Source organism: Lissotriton helveticus, chromosome 1_1 (assembly GCF_964261635.1).
Source record: "Lissotriton helveticus chromosome 1_1, aLisHel1.1, whole genome shotgun sequence".
NCBI classification, from domain to species: Eukaryota; Metazoa; Chordata; class Amphibia; order Caudata; family Salamandridae; genus Lissotriton; species Lissotriton helveticus.
In genome coordinates, this window is record NC_136057.1 from 708649321 (window position 1) to 708670204 (window position 20884).

The window sequence follows — 20884 nt, forward strand, 5'->3', positions numbered from 1 at the left end:
TTCTGCTGGAATTGGTATTTAATTACTAAATTATTGCATTTGACCCCGCAATGAGTTATTGTTATTTTTATTTAGACGCTTTGCAAAGCACCACTTGTCCTATACAAATAACGTTGTTAACCCTGACTAAACAAGAGTGAAATAGTCACGAAAAATCAGACAGCAGGTAAGGTTCTATCTGGTAGAGTCTATTTGGATGAGGTGACATCATAATCCGATATTTAGCAATTGTGGCCCATGGAGGCAGTTTTCAGGCAAAGGGGACCTGAACATGCGGGGTTATTTGGAATCTCCTACATTGGAGGTGGTTGGGCTCAGCTCAGAGTTATAAACTCAGGGCATTCCACATTTTATACCTAACACTCCCAGAGGGCGACCACTATGTTTCTACTCGCCGTTGGGGGTCAGGCTCAGAGATGCTGATTGAACGTTTCTTCGCAGAATGTAGTGTGTAGCCAGTTTTTAGGTTTCGCCTGGTCGAAAGCTGCGCACCGCGCAGCTTTTCGGCGCAGGCGAAATCTAATGAGAACAGTATGTGGCTTGGTCACCGCCTCTCTGTTCCATTGGCTAGCTCCATAAATGGAGGCTAGCCATTGGAACAGAGATCTGTCCGTCATAGCCGGAGCAGATTCGTGGGCGTTCCGGCGATTTTTAGGCTTTTCGCAATGTCATGAAGACGTGTCCACTGTGGGTGTGTACTTTTTTTTTTTTTTTTTTTTTTACACCGATGTTTGTGTTCATTGTTAACCTGTCCCTGTGCCGCTGGCTGTTTCCTGACCACCTTCCCGCTGTCCGTCCCCCCTCCCGCTATCTTTGTCTTCACCCTGGGCCTCATAAATCTGGACTCCGGTTACAAAATGCTTGTTCTTAAAAGGTGACTGCGCACCACGGGTTAAGAGGGTCAGGAAACGCCGTGACGAGAGGTGGAAACTGGAGCAGCAAGAGAAACCGGAACTGTGCTGGCAGCCCCAGCGCTCTGATGCTAACGGCCACCCCAGCACCGCTGCCGGTCGGAGCACCTCGAAACAAAAACACCATTATATAATGCGCTCCCTAGCGTTAATCACGTGGCATCGAAGCGCTAAATAAATACTAAATTGTTGTTATTCCACGGCGGGCCCTCTGCCGAGCCTTCTGCGCGCGCGGCGGCTCGGTGCAGCCGCGTAGGACTGGTGCTGCGGGAGATGAAGAACAGCTCCCCGGACTGCGCTCCCAGGGAGCGGGGACCAGGTGGACCAGGTAAGTCATGTAACCATCTAGTTCTCAGGCACACACACGCACATACCATTTCTCCGACACTAAACTATTCCTTACTTTGCTCAAAATTTCGTAGAACAAGCAGTACATCCTACGCACACGTTTGTGTATCTCTTGCAAACAGTGCTATGCTTTGCATCACGCATGTGCACAGGGCAAGGCACTACACCATGCTATAGCATACGCTTGGTTTGTTAGATTTTCATTTTTTGTTTTTCTGTAATCATCACACAGCTGGACTGTTTTTTTTGTTTTTGATGGCTTCGCCGGTGAATGTTGCCCGCATTAATGATTTAGGTGCCTGTATTACTCAATGGCGCTGCCCTTTCTTTGTTAAACTATTTATGAGCCCTCGGATGACCAGCTCGAGGTGCAGGGCAGGCTTCGAGGAAAGCTCTACCTGCGGCTAAGGTAATGCACCCACATGGTGAAGGTGCCCTGACAAATATGGCGGATGCGGTTTGGTTTTTAATAAAAGGGCCAGAGCAGGGGGCGTCATGGCTGGTTGCTGCAAGGGGCGTCATGGCTGGTTGCTGCAGGGGGCGTCATGGCTGGTTGCTGCAGGGGGCGTCATGGCTGGTTGCTGTAGGGGGCATCATGGCTGGTTGCTGCAGGGGGCGTCATGGCTGGTTGCCACAGGGGGCGTCATGGCTGCGTGGTGTTGCAAAGAATGTTCCCATCAGCGCTCGGCGAGTAAACAAAAGCTGACCATCCTCGCACTCTAAAGAGAGACTCCCCCCCTCCCAGCTCTCAGACAGCAACAAAGCCGATATCTTTCCACCCGTCTCCAGCGCAGGGAGAAGGAATGTGATGAAACATTGAAGGCCCTTTGGCTTCTATTCATGAAGAAACGCAACACAAGTTGAATCAAGTCTTTCTTAGTCAACAGTTACTATTCCAATGTCCGAGTAGGGCTGGTCAAAGTACATAAGCAACACGCATTGATCGCACAATCCCAAGTACAACGTATTCTAGAAACCTCTTAGTGAGAAAAAATAACCATTTACTGTAAAATCCCCATCTCACTTCAAAGTTCAGCATACTTACTGCGCTTGTTGGTAAAGAAAACAGACTCCCAGCTCACCAGGCTTGTGGGGAGTAATTTTAATGCTTGCTGTCGTTCCCCCCCCACCCCCCCTCCCGCTGCCGAGAAGTACAGGTCGAGGCGCTCCACATAGTCACACTGCTCAGTAATCGGCAACGTGCACAACTCCAGCGAGGCGCTGGAACTGGGTGTAAGCAGGACTGCCTCCTACTTGCCAGACCCGGTGTCCACAGAGGATGGAGGGGTGCGGGCGGATATGGGGGCTCGCCACCTGGTTGCTGATGGGGGGGCTCCTGCTTCTCGCCGTGTGCTGGTGCTGGGCGCTGCATGGGGGTGCAGAGGTGAGTCCAGTATTATCATTCCATGTTAGCATTTTATTTTCAATAGCGCTTTCTATGACGAACGAGGCTTCGGAGCGCTTTCTAGGGAATTGAGTAAAGAGCTAAATCTTTTTGTGCTTGATTGGTACAATCTGTGTTTTATTGTGGCATGAAGCAGAGAGATGTGAGAGGGGCAGAGACACGTTTCCATAGTGCTAGAAATACAACAACAGTGCAAATACAGTGGGGCAATTTAGAAGAATCACATGCACACCATAGTCCCTGGCCAGACCCAGCCTACAATCTGGCCTCGTTAGATACTGAAAAACATCATAATATCTTTAAACACATATGAATAACGTTTTGCAGTGCATAACATCAAGAGAATCACCTCTTGTTGTTCCCAAATTTGCCAGTGAAGAAACACGAGGCACTACGCTGCAGGGTGGTCTGCCCAGGATCATACAATTTGGGTAAACGTGGATGCTGGGATTTGAGCCTAGGTTTTCAGTTGGCATTATACAGCCACACGAGGTATCTGCACAGTCCTCTTTTGTAGAAAAAAAGACATTGCTTCGTGTATTAATGCATTAATTGCGAGAGATTAAGCTAATGGCAATGTAAATGACCATGCCATTTATTTATCTGTTTTCAAAACCAACACATAAATACAAATTTTGTCATTTACAATGCCAATAGCTCTAACTTTTCCAAAGGCGAAACCATTGCATTGTAAATGCTTGTTTTTATAGTACTTTTCCACATTCAATCCGTATAGCTGTTTCTTTTTTGTACAACTTCAAGACACATCCAATAAAAGCCTTTGCCTATTTGACATTTGCCATCATAACATTGGCGCAGTTTGACCAATCTGCATGAAACGCCAGGTAAATAGTTACTCAACTTCGACTGTTAAATGGAATTGTTTTTGTGCAGATCTGTCAAGTGCAGGGCTACGAAAAAAAAGGTGGGGGGCCAACATGTGATTTCCCATTTTAATTTCTATATGAAGTTTTGCTTCTGATACAGAAAAATGGCTGAATGGAATTATGCCAAATTTGTCACAAACTAAGAACTTTACTCCAGGATTGTACATTTGTTTTTCAGTGTAAATCTGTTGAGTAGATGTCAGGAAATTAGGGTTTGAAAAGGCTCAAATTGGGCATGAAGAGGTTACATTTAAGAAAAAAAGAGCTTTCTTGACAGTTGAGGATCCACGGATATCTTAGAATTTCAAAACTGAAAAAGAAAAACATATTGACCATGGGAACTTTTTCTTCAGTCATCTAATTTGGATCCATTGATCCCATAAAACATGGAGGAAAAAAATGCTGAGGCAACCATTGCAGGACTCTGGAAAGTCATCAGTGATGCCATTTGAGATGTCATCAGTGATAACATTTAACATGTCATGAGTAATGCAATATGTGAGGTTGTAAGCAGTGCATGACTAGGTGCAAGTTGTGATTAGTTTACTGAACTATAACTGGGGAATAGTAGTACTTCTTAACGTTTTGTTTTGAAACCATAACTGCATATTAATTTTATATTTTCTAAGCGCATATATATCTCTGGCATTGAATTCTTTAGTACCGAAAATTACTCTGCTTAACCAACACGATTCGACCTTGCAGTTTTGCTCGCAGTCCATGAACAAGAGCAAAAAGTTCAACATGTAGCGTTATTTTCCTTAATAAATTAGACTTTAGGCCTACAGAGTGAAGCAGTTCTTGGTGTAATCCAAAGAATATTTTATGCATATGTGTGTCAAATACGTGTTTAAAAATTCTCTTATTGTGATTAGATTGTGTTAATCTTTTTACTTTATTGCAGGCTTGCATTGATGATAATATAGATATGGTGAAATTCCTGGTGGAACATGGAGCAAATATTAACCAACCAGACAACGAAGGCTGGATACCATTACATGCTGCCTCTTCTTGTGGATATCTTGATATAGCCGAGTGAGTTTTGTTTTCTTCTGTAAAGCATAATTGGTCATCTGTACAATGTAATACGTAAAATGAATTTGTATTTTAAGTGTTGTCTGTGAGTCCTAGTTGATCGTTAAATACAATGGTGTGCAGTTCCTGGGACAGGGAGAGGTGGTCAGGTCAGTGGAATAGCCTCCAATTGGAGTAAGAGACCTCACATACCCGGAGAGGTGTCATGCTTCATCATCTGGGCGTGCTCCAGGTCGGGCCGGCGCTGCAAAGCCCGACGGGCACCCATGAACGGGTTCTTTGCCGGGGTTCTTTTTATAATAGTTGTTGGGTGAATGAGGGTATATGGGCTGTGATAAGTAGTGTAGTGAAGTGAAAGGAGTGGTTAAAATAGGTTTAGTGATGCCGGGGTTTACAAAACTTTATTGATGGGGTATTAACTTAAATAAAATCAGTGTAGCTCGTGTGGGATGCAATGGTCCTATAGAGCATTCGTGTTGTGAAGTTGCGTGGTCAGTAGTGTTTCTTTCCTCATACAGCCCCTAATGGGTCTATTGGCAATTCAACAGGCCCAAGAAAGAATCTTCTTTGTATCTTACACTACTGTGTGACTGGTTCTTCAAGGAGTGCAGATAGTTCAAGTAACCAGTTCTGCTGTGCTTCACAAGGCTAAATTGTACCTTGTTTCTTGGACCTGCCTGAAAGAAGGGGGGACAGAACAAAACATCGGACAAAAACATAGCTTGATTTTTTTTAAATTGGTAAAACATTGTTCGGTATTAGCGAATTTCGAAAAAACTGATTTTTAATATACACCCTCGTGTAAATCAGGTGATGAGCGCTTGAAATGCACAAGTAGCACCTCCACAATATGCGTCAATCTATATGTGAATGTGTGTACTTCATGTTGAAAAGTTAGCACTGCAGTAGCACTGCGTGAATGCCCAAGGGTCTCCGTGATTGTTTGACTGGGACATGCTTTTTTTTTTTACCATTTATACCTAAAGTGCCCTTCTTGTTGCACCCACTCTCGAGTTTGGCAATATGTCACCTGTTTTGGCGAAAGTTGTTTGGTGGACATTTTTCACTCAAATTGATCCTTTTAACAGTTGTCGAGTTAATCACTCACCCGATTTTCGTTGGTCTCCGGTGTACGGGAATGTTTCCTGAGCATGTCGCTCACTCACGACCTGGAGGTTAAAGAATAGAGTGTGAGACGTTAAGGAAATCAGATTCCCAGCCCCGGTCGATGCCAGGTTTGGCCTTAGCGTTATGGCGCGGCGAATACCTCTCCGTCTGTTTCCGAGTTGATCCCCAGTATATGCATAACACCTTCTGTCATACACTGTGCAGGCCCTGCTTCTGCATGCATCGCAATGGCACTCCTATTTCTTGCATATTTGTAATATTTTTAAGCTTGCACAGAAATGTGAAGGGAAGTGGGATCTATGCAAAGAAACACTTTGTAATGGTAATACTGTTTTATATAAAATATAGAAAAAGCTTTATATTAACAATTATGTCTAAAGCATGAAAAACTCAGACTATTGTAATCCTGGGAAAGTCTATAAAAATAAGTGCTTTAACGCTTTTTGCAATAACATCATTGAAGTCAGTGTGGTAATTTCAGTAGACAGGCATTCAGCTGCTAAAAAAACTTGTTTTTCGAATCTTTCCTCGTGAAAGTAGACAATATCCAATCTAGTCCTGTAGAAAGTAGCTCTGGAATAATCTACCACCTAGATCTTCAGTACACATTCGCTGCTTTGAATGGGCAAGTACCTTAAAGGTGATGTGGCATATTTTACATTGGAGATTAAATATTAATGTAACTAGAATAGTTTAAATCTAGTTGGACTCCTAATCAAAAATTTATGCACCAGCTACCAAATGTGCTGCATACTACAAAGCTTTTGACGAGGACAGAATATGGTATAAAACAACAGTGAGATCATTTGTGACATTCACACAAGAAGTACGAAATAAAAGAACTGGTTAGTGGGAAGAAACCCCCATTGTCGGATAAAACCGTAATTTTTCTTAAAGAAAACCTTTTTAAAGTACGCTTTTATCAATTTAGGAACAAAACAATCTGAGCATATAGAAACAAAGATAGCTTCCACGAAGAAGTAATTGAAGATGTCCGTGCCTTAAACAACACGTCCTCCGTATCTCCATATAAGCATCTGTTAAGATGAGTGACAGAATGTTCCCTGAAGAATCAGCAATACATGAGCAAGTGGTGCGACTTATGGGTTCCTAAACATACAGACTATTACAAGAGGGAAAGGAAACAAACCTGCAGCTGGATGGAATCAAAAGTAGCGCTCCTTGGTACTGTGCAGTGAAAGCTGATTGAGACTGGTGAACAGGCACCTCCCTATTCCACACGCTTCTCATGCTGTAGACCAACTGAAATGTAGCACTCTTAGTGCCTTAATCGTCTCAGAACCCGGTCTTATGAGACGATTTGAAGCTAGATGGTGCTGAAGTTGTGGTGCTAAACATAGCTGCAGGCAAGTGGCTGGAAAATAAAGACCAGCTATTAATGACAAATTGTCCAGGTCATCGGACTCCAAATAGGCCTGTTACAGCAAGGAAAAAATGTGCCTGACCTTAATTCAAACTGTTAATATGCCAAGAGGTAATGATTATGTATCAAAGAATGTGCTAAATCAATAAGAAACTTCAGAAATTTGCTTTTTTAAATATTACTGAATAAGGTGATTGTTTCATTCTCTCTGAAATTCGCATCTTATGGCAGAGTTGGCAACTTTCACAAATTAGTGTAAATCCGTCCTCTGTTCAAGAGATTAAAATAAAATAGAAGCAAGAGAATGTGAACCAGTAGTTTATAATATTGAGACATTACAGGTTTCCACGGCACAATATTGATGTATATCATTGACTTTTTCTGCATTGTGCGTATATTCAGGAATAATAATTGGATCATTACAATGACTGCAAGTATGCGTTTGGGAATAAGGTTGACAACAATCTAATCTATAATAATAAGGCCTAGAGTTGGCAGTAATCTGTTAATACTACCATACGTATATCATTTTTGCCATCTCATCTATGTTTTGAATGGTAGATTTTTCAGTACAAAGGGTTTTTGGATACCAAGAAGTAGGTGGTTTTTCTCATATTTAATTGGGGTGTCCTCATCAGTGCATGGCAGTAGGAGAAGTGTGGCTAAATGGTTAGAGCAGCAGACCCTGATGCAGAGGTCTAGCCCAGGACCAGGGTTCAATTCCCCGCCTCAGCGGGTCTTGGGCTCAAAAATTCCACGGACCTGATAATTCTCGCCTCGGTGCCTATTCCAATCATGGAGTCCCACTCTGCAACTCTGGGCAATAGCTTGCTTAATCTCCACAATGGCCCCACAACGCTAAGGATGCCTGGCCTCCACCTTGGGGGTGCCCAGGAGTGGACACCTCACAGGGAAAGCCAGGATGGGTTCCACAACGGTATTCGTACAAGCGCCTTGGGACCCTTGTGGGTGAGTAGTGCGCTATACAAGTATCAATCTACCTTTTACCTTTTTAGATTAACATTGTTTATTGGCCTCTACGAGGACTCTATGGGAGGCATATATAACGATTGTACGAGACCTGGGCCTGAGAACAGCTAACTGGTCATAAGAAGGAAAAAGAGCCCAGTTGGAAATTGAGGGAGATATCCAGTCACTAGAATCCCAACTCACAACAGATGATCAGGGAGCAATACAACACAGTTTATCCCTTAATCAAAAAGAGTGTTGCGACAGAGGCAGCAAAGGGTCGCCACTGCACAATTCAACACCATGGCTACGAGTTGGGCAATAAGGCTGGTAGACTTCTGATGTGGTTAGATAGGCGGGAAGTGGCGTCCCGATGGGTTCACGAGATCCAGAATAAGGGTGAATAAGTTAAAGACAGGGGATGGCTGATGTATTTGTAGGCACTATACTCGCTGGTTCTTCCCGGCTCATACAGCCGCAGAGGAGGAATACAGAGCACTTCTTTCTGATATCTAAATGCTGAGTCTGTCACAGACAGACAAGGAACTCCTAGAGGAGGAACTAACCAAAAGCGAGGTGACACAAGCTATACTAGTCTTAACATCAGGGAGAGCAGTGGGCCTGAAGGGCCTACCAATTGAACTCTACAAACCCACAATCGCCCATGAACTCCTCTGCATGTACCTGGAAGGGGAGGGGGGAACTTGGTCGGTGCTGCTTGCAGACCATAGTTATTTTCCGTAAAGCGGCCATGCCGTGGGATGAGAGTGCCTCATACAGGCCCATCTCGCTTCTAAATGCGGAAGTGAAGATCCTGGCGAATCTCTTAGCTACACTTTTGGTCAAGGTGATTTGCTGCTTGATCCATCCAGCTTGATACCGGGTAGGAAGGCTGCGCTTAATCTACGGCGACTGCATGGAGTTCTGGCCCGGGCTGCGAATATCTGAGAGGATGATCTTTGGCAGTCACTGGATGCGCAGATGGCATTTGACACGGTGGAATTGTCCTTTAAGTATGCAGTCTCGGAGAAGCTGGGGTTCAGCCTCCGCTTTGTCTCCTGATTTCAGCTCCTCTACTCTGATCCCCCTTACCCAGGGAATGGTGAATGGAAGAATGTCTGCGATATTTCACCTCAGTCGGGGATGTAGGCCGGGCAGCTTGCTATCTGCCCTAATTTTGGCCCTAGACCTAGTGCCACTTACAGCCTGGATTCGCTGCAACTCTTCGGTCAGGGGGATCGCGGATTGGGAGGATAGAATCTCACTTTACACAGATGACATCCTACTCTACTTTGCAGAGCCATCCTTTACTCTCGATAGGGTAATGAATATATTTACAAACTCTTGCTGGTACTCTGGCTATACCATCGATTTGAACAAGTCACTGATTTATTTCCTCGCTGGGCCTGCGCCACACTTACCTGAAGACTGTGCTGCCTGGGTGGTCACGGAGTGTTTCCGTTATTTGGGGGTCTTAAACCCTGACGCTTTACACACGCAGTCTCGAGCTGCAGCTTACATGATTACCAGTAGATGTACAGCACTGGAGAACCTTGCCCCTTTCTCTACTAGGGAGGGTGGCCTTAGTTAAAATGATGGTCCTCCCGCACTTTCTGTACATACTTCAAAACACTTCCTACCCAGTCCTGCAGTCCTACTTTTGGGCAATAGACAGGACACTCCGCACACTTTAAGATACCTCCCCCTCCCGTATAGCGCTCTAGAAACGATCAGGGGAATGGTTAGATGGAGGGATGGTATGATGAAGGGATAGCTCTATCCGATATCAAAGTATCATTGGGTGTCACAACTCATTGTCATCAACAACGGGTTCAACCTCCCAGAAACGATACAGCCTATAGAATGGACAGGAGGAACAAGCAGCCTGGGAGGTTCTCGGGGCCATCTAGGGAGGATCGCTCATTACACCCCTCCTTAGTCCTATAGCGGTTACACTTACCCGTTGACATACGCCATTGAACGCTTTGGCTGTCGGAGAAAGATTATGCAAGCCACCCCCTTGTGGGATTCCACACGACTGGGTACCCTGGCTTCACAGGGGGCTTTGATAAATTAACCTCGTAGGTCTGTCTAAGGTGGGGGCTTGTGGAAACAAGGCGATATACTGACCTTTGAGGATTTGCAAAGGGAACATCAACTAGCTCCCACCGAGACGTTCTACTATTTACAAATCCCCACTTGAAGACAGATTGTTAGATAACTTGTTAGATAACTACCTACGTATACAAAAAAACTGTTAAATAACTCCCCAGACCCTTTGAACCGCTTGTGGGAAGGTTGGGAGTGGGACTTTGGGATCCTCAGGGACGACTAGTGTCCTGAGACATTGGTATCCCTCCTCGGAGGTGACTGTTCGGTCAAGATTCTGCCTGGTGCAGCTTAAGGTTCTCCACAGGTGGTGTTATGCTTGCACAACACTGTGAAAAAATGGCTTAAAAAGACTTGGTGCTCTGTCCTAAGAAGTGTGATCAAGAGGGGACCTTTTTAGGTCTCGCCTATCCCATTCCGCAAGGAATGGATAGGACAAGACTATTGGGGCTAAACTAAGAGCTAAACTTAAGCTCTCAAAAATGCGGATTTCCAGAAGTGCATGTGTCCCGTGCACGCGCTTCTATCCGCCTGCCTACCTGCCTCGCATCACCACATCAAAGCCAGCCATCTGTTGCTTCCCCAGCGTGGTGCCGCCAGCAGCTTCACTTCAAAGGGAACCGTTTGGCCCCCGACTGCATCAAAGGCTTTCATTTCGCGGCCGCATTTATTTACTTTCTTTTCGCGGCCGCGTTTTTTCTGCCCCTGTTAGGCTCGTTTTTTGTGCCTACAGTTTTGCTTACCATGTGGTACTACAAGGTCTGCAGATATTTTGAAAAGATGTTACTTTTCAGTCATGTTTTTTCATAACACTTCTGTTATTATCCAAATGAATGTTCAGCACATCTGCACTCCAGGCAATGTAAACATTAAATACTGTTCACAATGGTCAGACAAAAGTGCCAGGACGGTTGTTTTTAGGTCTCCTAAAGACTATTTATGTATCATACCAAAAGCTTTTAGTGTACTTAAAACAAGCCCATTGTTTACCACTGCTGTCCTTTGTTACTCAGTGCCTGCTTCTTATTCAATAATTTTCCTTCCTCTTCTTTTGTTTGTCCTTCTCCTGAAGCATAGCTTTTTTAGTATTCTTTTGATTAAATGACTCGTATCACGCAATTACGTTTTGCTTTTTCGCTCAGCACTTTGAGAAGAGTGCATGTGTTCTTGGTCTCTCGTGTGCTGCTCCCCTCTCAAATACTTGATCTCCATTGCAGAACTGTTTATCCCCTGGTGTGCAGATGTGTACACCAGGGAATAAAGTAACAATTTCAAGCAGCTAGATAGCATGGGACTTAAATCGCTAAGGCTTATGCATCAATTAATTTTTTTGTCTGACTGCCCTTACTTGTGCTCACTAGTGGACTCTGAGATCACAGGAGCCATAGTGGAAGACTTGGTCTAGGAGGCATTGATTATGCAGGCATTCTGATACTCACTGTGGCCCGATCGCAAAAGCAAAGCGGGTGCGAGTGAGGCTGTGAAGCAGAATTGGTGACCCAGAGTCACAGGCTTCCACTTTGCGTCACACTGGGGCAACTTAGGCACAATCATAAAGAGTAGCTGAGTGCAGCGCGAGCGCTTAGCGCGCTGTATTAAGAGTGCTGTTTTAAAATTGTATTGTGCTTTATTTTGGTCACTTGGACATTGTTTTTAAACCTGCCACTTACTTGCACTTTAATCTGTGCCCCCCACCGCCGTTTGGGCGGGTCTGGTCCTGGGGTGGGTGCCTTATTAGATCCTGGTCGCCATCTTTGAGTGGGGTCATTGGTTGGAGGCTGTTCGATCTGCCTGCGCTTTACTGCGCATGCGCGGACTTGGAACACCTTTTTAAGGCGAGTCCTTCCTCACCTCGCCCCCTGACAAGGTAGCTGAGTGCAGCGCGAGCGCTTAGCGCGCTGTATTAAGAGTGCTGTTTTAAAATTGTATTGTGCTTTATTTTGGTCACTTGGACATTGTTTTTAAACCTGCCACTTGCACTTTAATCTGTGCCCCCCACCGCCGTTTGGGCGGGTCTGGTCCTGGGGTGGGTGCCTTATTAGATCCTGGTCGCCATCTTTGAGTGGGGTCATTGGTTGGAGGCTGTTCGATCTGCCTGCGCTTTACTGCGCATGCGCGGACTTGGAACACCTTTTTAAAGCTCATCCCCCTGCGCAGCGGGATCGCGCAGCGGGCGCGTCCTCGCGTGGCCGGAGTCGTGCCAGAGTCCTGCCCGTCTGCGCCCGTCTGCGCCCGTCTGCGCCCGTCTGCGCCCGTCTGCGCCCGTCTGCGCCCGTCTGCGCCCGTCTGCGCCCGTCTGCGCCCGTCTGCGCCCGTCTGCGCCCGTCTGCGCCCGTCTGCGCCCGTCTGCGCCCGTCTGCGCCCGTCTGCGCCCGTCTGCGCCCGTCTGCGCCCGTCTGCGCCCGTCTGCGCCCGTCTGCGCCCGTCTGCGCCCGTCTGCGCCCGTCTGCGCCCGTCTGCGCCCGTCTGCGCCCGTCTGCGCCCGTCTGCGCCCGTCTGCGCCCGTCCGCGCTAAGGACGCGCTGGACGTCGCGGTACTCTGGCTAGGGACTATTATTCTATCCCGGCTCTACCATGTTGACGTACTCGCGGGATTGTCTGTTTTCCATCGGTCAGGTAAGCCGCTGCTGTACCCTTCCACCGGTACACCCATTGCGTGGCCCTTATCATTGCCTTTGTAATGGGTGGGCTCTTGACTCTCCGCGTCCCCTCTCAAGGACTATTTCCTCTGAGACTCGCCGCATTACAGACATCCCTACTACTTTGAAGATCCTGAACCTAAACGTCAGGTCTGCGCTGAAACACTATCAGCACATCTATGACCTCATTGAGGAGGAAGCTCCTGACGTATTCGCCATGACGGAAACATGGCTACAGGACGCTGATACCGCTATTACCAATCTAGCTTGCCCACCCGGCTATTCTATGTACACCCTGAATAGGCTGTCTAGGGGTGGGGGTATCGCGTTAGTGGTAAAAACTATCTACCCTTGCGTCTGGAGTGCCCTAAACATCTCTGGATGTGAAAGTGCCATGTTCAAGGTCTCTGTCGGCCCGGAGTTTACCCTGTCCGGGATGGTCGTTTACCGCCCACCCGGCAGTGATGTGGGGTTTAGAAATGCCTTCCCTGATATTGTTGGCCCTTTGGTCGCTGACTGTGCCAACTTTTCTATCATGGGTGACTTAAACCTGCATTTTGACACCCTCTCTGGCCTGACAGTGCGTTCCATCTCTTCTGACCTTGAGGCCTTTCAACTTCTCCAGATGGTTTCCCAGCCTACCCACCTGGGTGGACATATTTTGGATCCCCTGTTTACCAATCTGTTGGGGATTCTAGTTACTTCTGTCTCTCCGGTGGACTGGACAGACCATTTTTTGGTGTCCATTTCCTGCCCTGTTTCGGCCACTTCTTCCACCTCTATGGCTAGACGGGTTCAGAAGAGGGCTTGGAAAAAGCTTAGGTTAGAGGACCTTCATCGTCTTCTATCAGAGGAGCCGCTGGGTCTTTTGACGGATGTGGAAAGGGGGTATGACCTCTTCTGTTCATGGATAACTAGGGCCTTGGACTCTCTGATACCTATCGGGTCTACTAAAATCAATCCCAGAGAGTCGAGCCCCTGGTACGATGGCACTCTCCGGGCCCTAAAGGGTGCCTGTAGACGAGCAGAGAGGGCCTGGAGGAAAACCTACGCGGCTGATCTAAAAGCCGCATATACCAGGTCCGTTAAGCTCTACCATCGAGCTATCTGCCGTGCTCGTGCGGCCTTCTATGCCACCGAATTCCGGAACAGCCCAAATCCGTCAAAGGCTATTTTTAAGGCCGTAAAACAACTTATGGCGAAGCGGACCACCACTACGACCGTAAGCTCCCTTTCCCATTGTGAATCCCTTGCATCCTACTTTTTGGGGAAGGTCCAAGCTATTTATAGGACATTCCCTAGCATAGGGTCCACTGCGGAAAGTATTAATCGGGCCCACCATCAGACCACACTGCTTGTTTTCCCCCCCCTTACCTTGGATGGTTTTGACAAACTTGCGTTGCAAGTTAAATCTGGGTCTCCATCTGACCCAGTAAGGCCTGCTCTCTTCCGAGACCAGGCTTTTATGGGGCGTACAGTTGTATGCTCCCTTGTCAATCTCTCCTTGGAAACGGGAACTGTACCTTCTAAGTGGAAACAAGCCGTGGTGTCCCCGATTATTAAAAAGCCCACCCTGGACCCCTCTAAGCCTGAAAGCTATCGCCCCATTTCGTTGCTACCCTGGCCAGCCAAGATCACTGAAGCCCACGTCAATTTGGCCCTGTCTGAACATCTGACTCGGACCAATGCCCTCGACCCCACACAAAACGGATTCCGTGCTGGGCACAGTACGGAAACTGCGTTACTTGTGATGGTGGAACATCTCCGGGCAAGGTTGGATGCTGGTCAAACGGCGGCGCTTATTTTGTTAGATCTTAGCGCCGCCTTTGATACGGTAGACCACAGCATCCTCCTGCGTCGGCTCGAGGAGACTGGTATTGGCGGTCTGGTATTGCAATGGTTCCGCTCCTTTTTAGACGACCGCTCCTTCTGTGTTGCCATCCCTCCATTCAAGTCCAGCTACCAACCACTGGCCATGGGGGTTCCGCAAGGGTCCTCGCTGAGTCCCACGTTGTTCAATCTTTACGTGAGACCGCTGGCTGATGTCGCAAGGCAGTGGGGCCTTACTTTGGTCTCATATGCCGACGACACTCAGCTGGCGGTTACTCTCAGCGGGGATGCGGAAACTGAGGCCCCCAGGTTTCAGTCCGGACTGAAGGCGGTGGCTAGTTGGCTGACAGGCAACTGCCTTCAGCTAAACGCCACTAAAACAGAGGTGATGGTCGTCGGGAAGGGAGTGGAGCTGTGGGGTGACCACTGGTGGCCCCCAGAGTTGGGTCCCACTCCGGTCCCGGTATCGGAAGTGAAAAATCTGGGGATATGGCTGGATGCGGGCCTCTCCTTTATAGGCCATACTAAAAGAACTGCGGCCTGCTGTTTCGGTCTTCTGAGGGGCTTGAGACCTGTTCTCAAGTTCTTTGACGCCCCGACCAGGCAGCTGGTGATCCAGGCCACTATCATCTCTCGCCTGGATTATGCCAGCTCTCTCCTGGCTGGGGCTAACCAGGCTGAACTAACCCGTTTACAACGGGTTCAGAATGCTGCGGCGAGGGCGATTGTTTGCCTACCAAGATTCTGCTCAGTGACAGGTGTCCTTCGCTCCCTACACTGGCTCCCGGTTAGGAAGCGTATTCTTTTTAAAGTCTTGTGCCTCGCTTTTAAAATCTTGAGAGGTACAGGCCCGGAAATCCTGTCGAATTGTCTGTCTTTTTACGTTCCTGCCCGTTGCCTCCGCTCTCAAGGTCTGGCCCTTGCGGTGGTTCCCAGATTCAGGCTTAGCCGCATGGGAGGCCGTTCGTTTAGGGTAATGGCTGCGTCAGCATGGAACTCCCTGCCTGTTGAAATCCGCTTGCTGGAGGACCTTCTGACCTTCCGGAAGGCGATAAAAACCTTCCTGTTTTAGCTGTTTCTTAGTCCCTGGTTTTGTTTTAGCTGTTTATTAGCCTTTTTTCTGCCTCCCGTTGTGTTACGGGCTACCTTGTCTCTGCGCCAGGACGCTCCTTGGCTGGAGTATCTGTGCGCACAATAAATAGACGTAACATAACATAACATAACATAACATAATTGGCGCTGATCCAGTGTGACTTAGGTTTTTTTGACAAGCTACCCAGAGTGGCGGCCAGGCCATAGATTGAGTACACGAGGAGAGCAGTACCTTCTGACTCTGCCCACAACCAACAACTTTGTATCGTGAGCAGCTTTGACAGACAGCCTGCACTCTTAATGAAGCAGTCAAAGGTAAGCCTGCCTGCTTTTTTCAAGGGGGAGGGCTGCACTTTCTGTACTGAGTTGTTGGAGCCTCATGCTTTAATTAGAAAGACTTGGCACAGTAGCCACTTCTCCGATCCATTTGTGTAGTTGTCCCCTTGACATAGAGTACTAGTCAGCTGCAGAAGTTTCTTGCCTGACCAAAAATAGGCTTGTTTTTTTAGGAAACGCGGGCGCAGAGGGGATTGTTGGCTACCACAATTGTTTGCGTACGATGACCCATGTCTGTCCCAACGCATGTTGTCACCTCCTGCAAATGGTGATTCATTAAAAGGAATTAGCAAGGGACTGCCCTTTGATGTGAGAGTGGATCTTCCCTTCCCCCAGCAGTCCACCGATAGCCCCTCACTCTTCCCTTAAAAACACAGCTACACCGTGAATGGCAAAATAAATGAGACCTCAGTGGCGAATCCTTGTATCAGCCAATTAAGCAATTTGCAGTTTTGCAAGAACTAAGTTACAAGGGTCTAAGAATAGCGCCTTGAAGAGGACCTCAAGTGGCGCTCTATAAATCTAAGTAAGAAGCTCTTGCGGTGCTTTTCCAAGAAAGAGCCACAATTTCTAAATGTTTTGTCAGAGTCACTTTAAACTTTTAAAGTGAAGTGTTATGCCCATGTTCACGATTTCTTGTCAGTATTTGTGTATTCCTGTTCAGGGTTTTTGTGTGAAAAAATTGAACTAAGGCTCAGGGAGTTATAAAATTAGTCTCTGCATTATACACAATTAAAACGTACGAAATACAAACTATGCAGTTTTGGGCTTCCAGAGAAAACGAACTATAAAGAAAGCGTGTCAAAACAATGGCTTTACATCTCTAGCGCTTCTATGCACTATAAGCAAACATACTCGGGTCGGTCCTTGTGTTTCTCGGGCTTAGTTTGAATAGTGACCCCTCCCGTCTTTAAGTGCGGTGACAACAGACTGTGCACATACAAGCACTCACTTCTCATTGGGCATACTATGGAAACCTCCCCATGCCTACAAAACATTAAACCGTGTAGGGGACCTAAGTAGCTCATGTGAACACCCATTCACTATGTCTCCCGCCAAATTCTTACTACTATCTCTTTCTCTCTGGTATCCTCACTACAAACTCCTACCCCTCCACTTTCTCTCCAGCACGCTCACTGGTGTCCCATGCCTTTGTTTTCTTCCTAGAACCCTCAACCCACAGCCTGCTTCCTTTGTAGTAGTCTGATTACAAACTCATAACCCTCGAGTACTCTCACTACACACTCCTATCCCTCCTTTTAATCTTACAGACTCCTACGCCTCCTAAGTACCCTCCCTAAAAACGCAGTCTTCTGTTTTCTCTCCAGTATCATCATTACAAAAGTCCACCCCTCCTCATTACCATCACTACAAAACTGCTACCTCTATTTGTCTACAGTACTCGCCACATATTCGACCCCTTCTCAGCACCCTCATTACAAACTCCAACCATCCTTGATACCCTCCCTAAACAATGTACTCTTAATACAAACTCCTGTTCTCCTTTTCCTCTGTACTATCTCCACTAGAAACACCTACTATTGCTCTTCCTCTCCAGTGCCCTCACTACAGCTCCTTCTGCTGCTCTTCCTCTCCAGTACCCTCACTACAGCTCCTACTGCTGCTCTTCCTCTCCAGTGCCCTCACTACAGCTCCTAATGCTGCTCTTCCTCTCCAGGGCCCTCACTACAGCTTCTACTGCTGCTCTTCCTCTCCAGTGCCCCCAAAACAGCTCCCTCTGCTGCTCTTCCTCTCCAGTGCCCTCAAAACAGCTCCCTCTGCTGCTCTTCCTCTCCAGTGCCCTCAAAATAGCTCCCTCTGCTGCTCTTCCTCTACAGTGCCACATAGTTAGACGCCACATAGTTAGACGCCACATAATTACACTGCACACAATGCAACATACACTCCAAACAATACCACTCAGTGCCACATAATTACACGCCACATAATTACACTCTACTGAATACAACATACACTCCAGACAATACCACTCCGTTCCACATAATTATATGCTACATATTTACACAGTGCTCAACGCAACATACACTCCAAATACCACTCAGTGCCACATAGATACCCGCCACATAATTACACTGCACTCAATGCAACATACACTCCAAATACACTCAGTGCCACATAATTATATGCTACATAATTACAATGCAACATAAACTCCAAACAATACCCTCAGTGCCACATAATTACACACCACATAATTACACTGCACTCAATAAACATACACTCCAAATACCACTCAGTGCCACATAGTTACACGCCACATAATTACACTCTATCTTTCTCATCACCACAGCATCACTCAGCACCACCACAGCATCACTCAGGGGCACCACAACATCACTAAACGCCACAGCAATACTCGTCGCAACCACAACATCACTCAGCGCCACCACAGCATCAATCTGTGCAAACATTCAACAACAACTGGTTCAAATATGTTGTCTCAATGTTTCAAGCTTTATTACAAATGTCACAAAAAGAGGTTAATATTTCACTTCTGTTCTTGGATTTTCGTCACAATAAAATAGACTGAACATAATCTTCACAAAAGGTATTTACAAAAGTTTAAGCTATTGCCATTATAAATTACAATAACTTTTATTTAACTATTAATTATTAAAAAGAAATAAGAGCAATTGTTATTTGTAATATCAATACTTGTAAGTCACGTAAATACAACACATATTGCATTACAAATGCTGTAGGTGTCACATTTGCGAAAGTTATAACTATTGGCATTGTAAATGACAAAACTATTAATTTCGCAATTTTCAAAACCAACACATAAATAAAAAATGTGTCATTTACAATACCAATAGCTCAAACGTTCCTAATGCGAGACCTATTGCATTGCAAATGCTTGTTTCACATGTTGTGGGATTGCCCAATACTCTAAAGATACTGGGTGGCGGTTGTTGATTATCTCAATAATGTATATGGGAGTCTATTAGAGCCGTCAGCAAAGTGGTGCCTCCTAAACATCTGGGAAGAAATATCTCCCCTGCATTGACTGCCTCTAGCTCACACTGGGAATGAATGGTAGTTCAACTTAATGTGGCATGACTGTGGGGTGCTGAGTTACCACCACACCTGAGCGACCGGAAGAAATATATGTACTGGTGCATGCAGGCAGAGAGGTTGTACGGACAAGTAGACTAAAATATGGGGGAAATGGAACGCATATTGGGGAGACCTATGTACTTCTATAACTGGTATAGACAGTTATGCTCGGGGCCAATGTCACCTGGACTTTGTTGCTAATTTGTGAACGAATGTGTGGGAGGGTGGGACTTGAGGGGTATCTAGAGTCAGATGGGGTTTCACCACTACATGCTTATGCGTTGTCAATGTACAGCAAGTTGCTGTTTGTCATAATGTGTTTATTTGCTTCTTCTGCAATAAAGATATATTTTATACAAACATTGTTTATTATCTTATTCCTATCAAGTCTGGGGGAGATATTCATGTGTTGACCGCTAAAGAATTGAGAGAGTGGGTCAGAAATTACATTTTAAAGTATTTGTTTTTTCCCCATTTATTGAAGGTGAAACCTTGCGTTTAAAACAATTTAAACAAACTTGTAAGATAGTGACACCGCTCACTTTAAAAAGAGTCTTCGAGTTGAAGGGAAAGAACGATGCATTTTGTCAGACCCCTAAATTCAGGGTCTTTAAAATTGCTTCTGGAACAGAAGGCCCTAAACGTTATTATAATGCATTCTCGAACCAGCGAGGCTATTTTATTGAGCAATAAAATCACCTTAAAATATATTATTTGGGTATAAAGACATGAAGTACACTTTAATTATTTTTCAGTTCAGTTTAATTTCATGGGGGATGTCATAAGTGTTGAAAGGAGATTGTGTAGGTACCTGACACAGACACCAACATGAACTCACGTCAATGAATAACTAAATTAGTTCAATACTGTACAGTGACACTAACATTTCACATGGTGTCTTCCTCTCAATTCTGGCCTATTGAACAAGCTCACTTTGATCCTCAGTGAAAACTATCAAGTTATTATGAAATCTGTCAACTCTACGCTAAGGAAATAATCTGGTTACTTAGTTTACAGTGTAATACACGAATCAAACTTAAGCCAAAATTTACTGCTTCTTTTCTTGCCCAAAATTACGGAATGAACGGATTAATGATCGACTCTTCTTAAATTGAATCTCATGGGTCCCTAGTTGACTTTGGAACTGGATTCAGATCCAATTATGGGACTGAGTTTGCAGTACACACAGCACTTGACGACCTTGGGACGTTCATGGAGAGAGGCAAGTCATTGCATTCAAAACCATCTCTCACCCTCTCATTCTTCTGAGTCTCCGAAGGGCATGTGTGAGAGGTTGTGTTAGAATGATTTCGTTCTTTCTTGCATGAATGCACATCCATTCCAGCTCACCAATTCTCCCTCTTTTTTGTATTTTGTCCCGCAGGGCTTTGAGTTAAAGGTTACTCTTTTCAACCTTATTCAAGCACCTCAAGCTCAGTTAATCAAGAGCCATAAAGCAGGATTTTACTGTTTTACCGCTGATCCCCGGCCAATCTTTTCTTTTGGAACTTAGGCTAATACTACTACTCTTTGCGACCGTTGTAAATGCTGCATGTATGACAATTGTTGGATTGGAATAACCCAACGTAATTTATATGCTAATAGAAAAGAAGTAGTTCATCTAGGCAGCTCGCCTCCCCACACTGACACCTGGTGACCCTGTGGCATGAATGATGTCTCACACCAGTCCTTCAGGAAGAGGGTGACCAGATGTCCCCGTTTTCCCAGTACGG

General features: G+C 45.9%; 1 protein-coding gene across 8 annotated transcripts in view; it reads left to right on the plus strand.

Annotated features, from left to right (window-relative positions):
- The window catches only part of PPP1R12A (protein phosphatase 1 regulatory subunit 12A), a 1571083-nt gene that overhangs the window by 296599 nt on the left and 1253600 nt on the right, over window positions 1–20884 (plus strand). For all 8 annotated transcript variants that reach the window (XR_013606928.1, XM_078674242.1, XM_078674241.1 and 5 more), the window contains exon 2: window positions 4456–4586. Coding sequence is in view for 7 of the 8 variants with exons in the window: in XM_078674242.1 (XP_078530368.1) it covers window positions 4456–4586 (131 nt within the window). In the remaining variant the exon portion in view is untranslated. The remainder of the gene's footprint in view (window positions 1–4455; window positions 4587–20884) is intronic.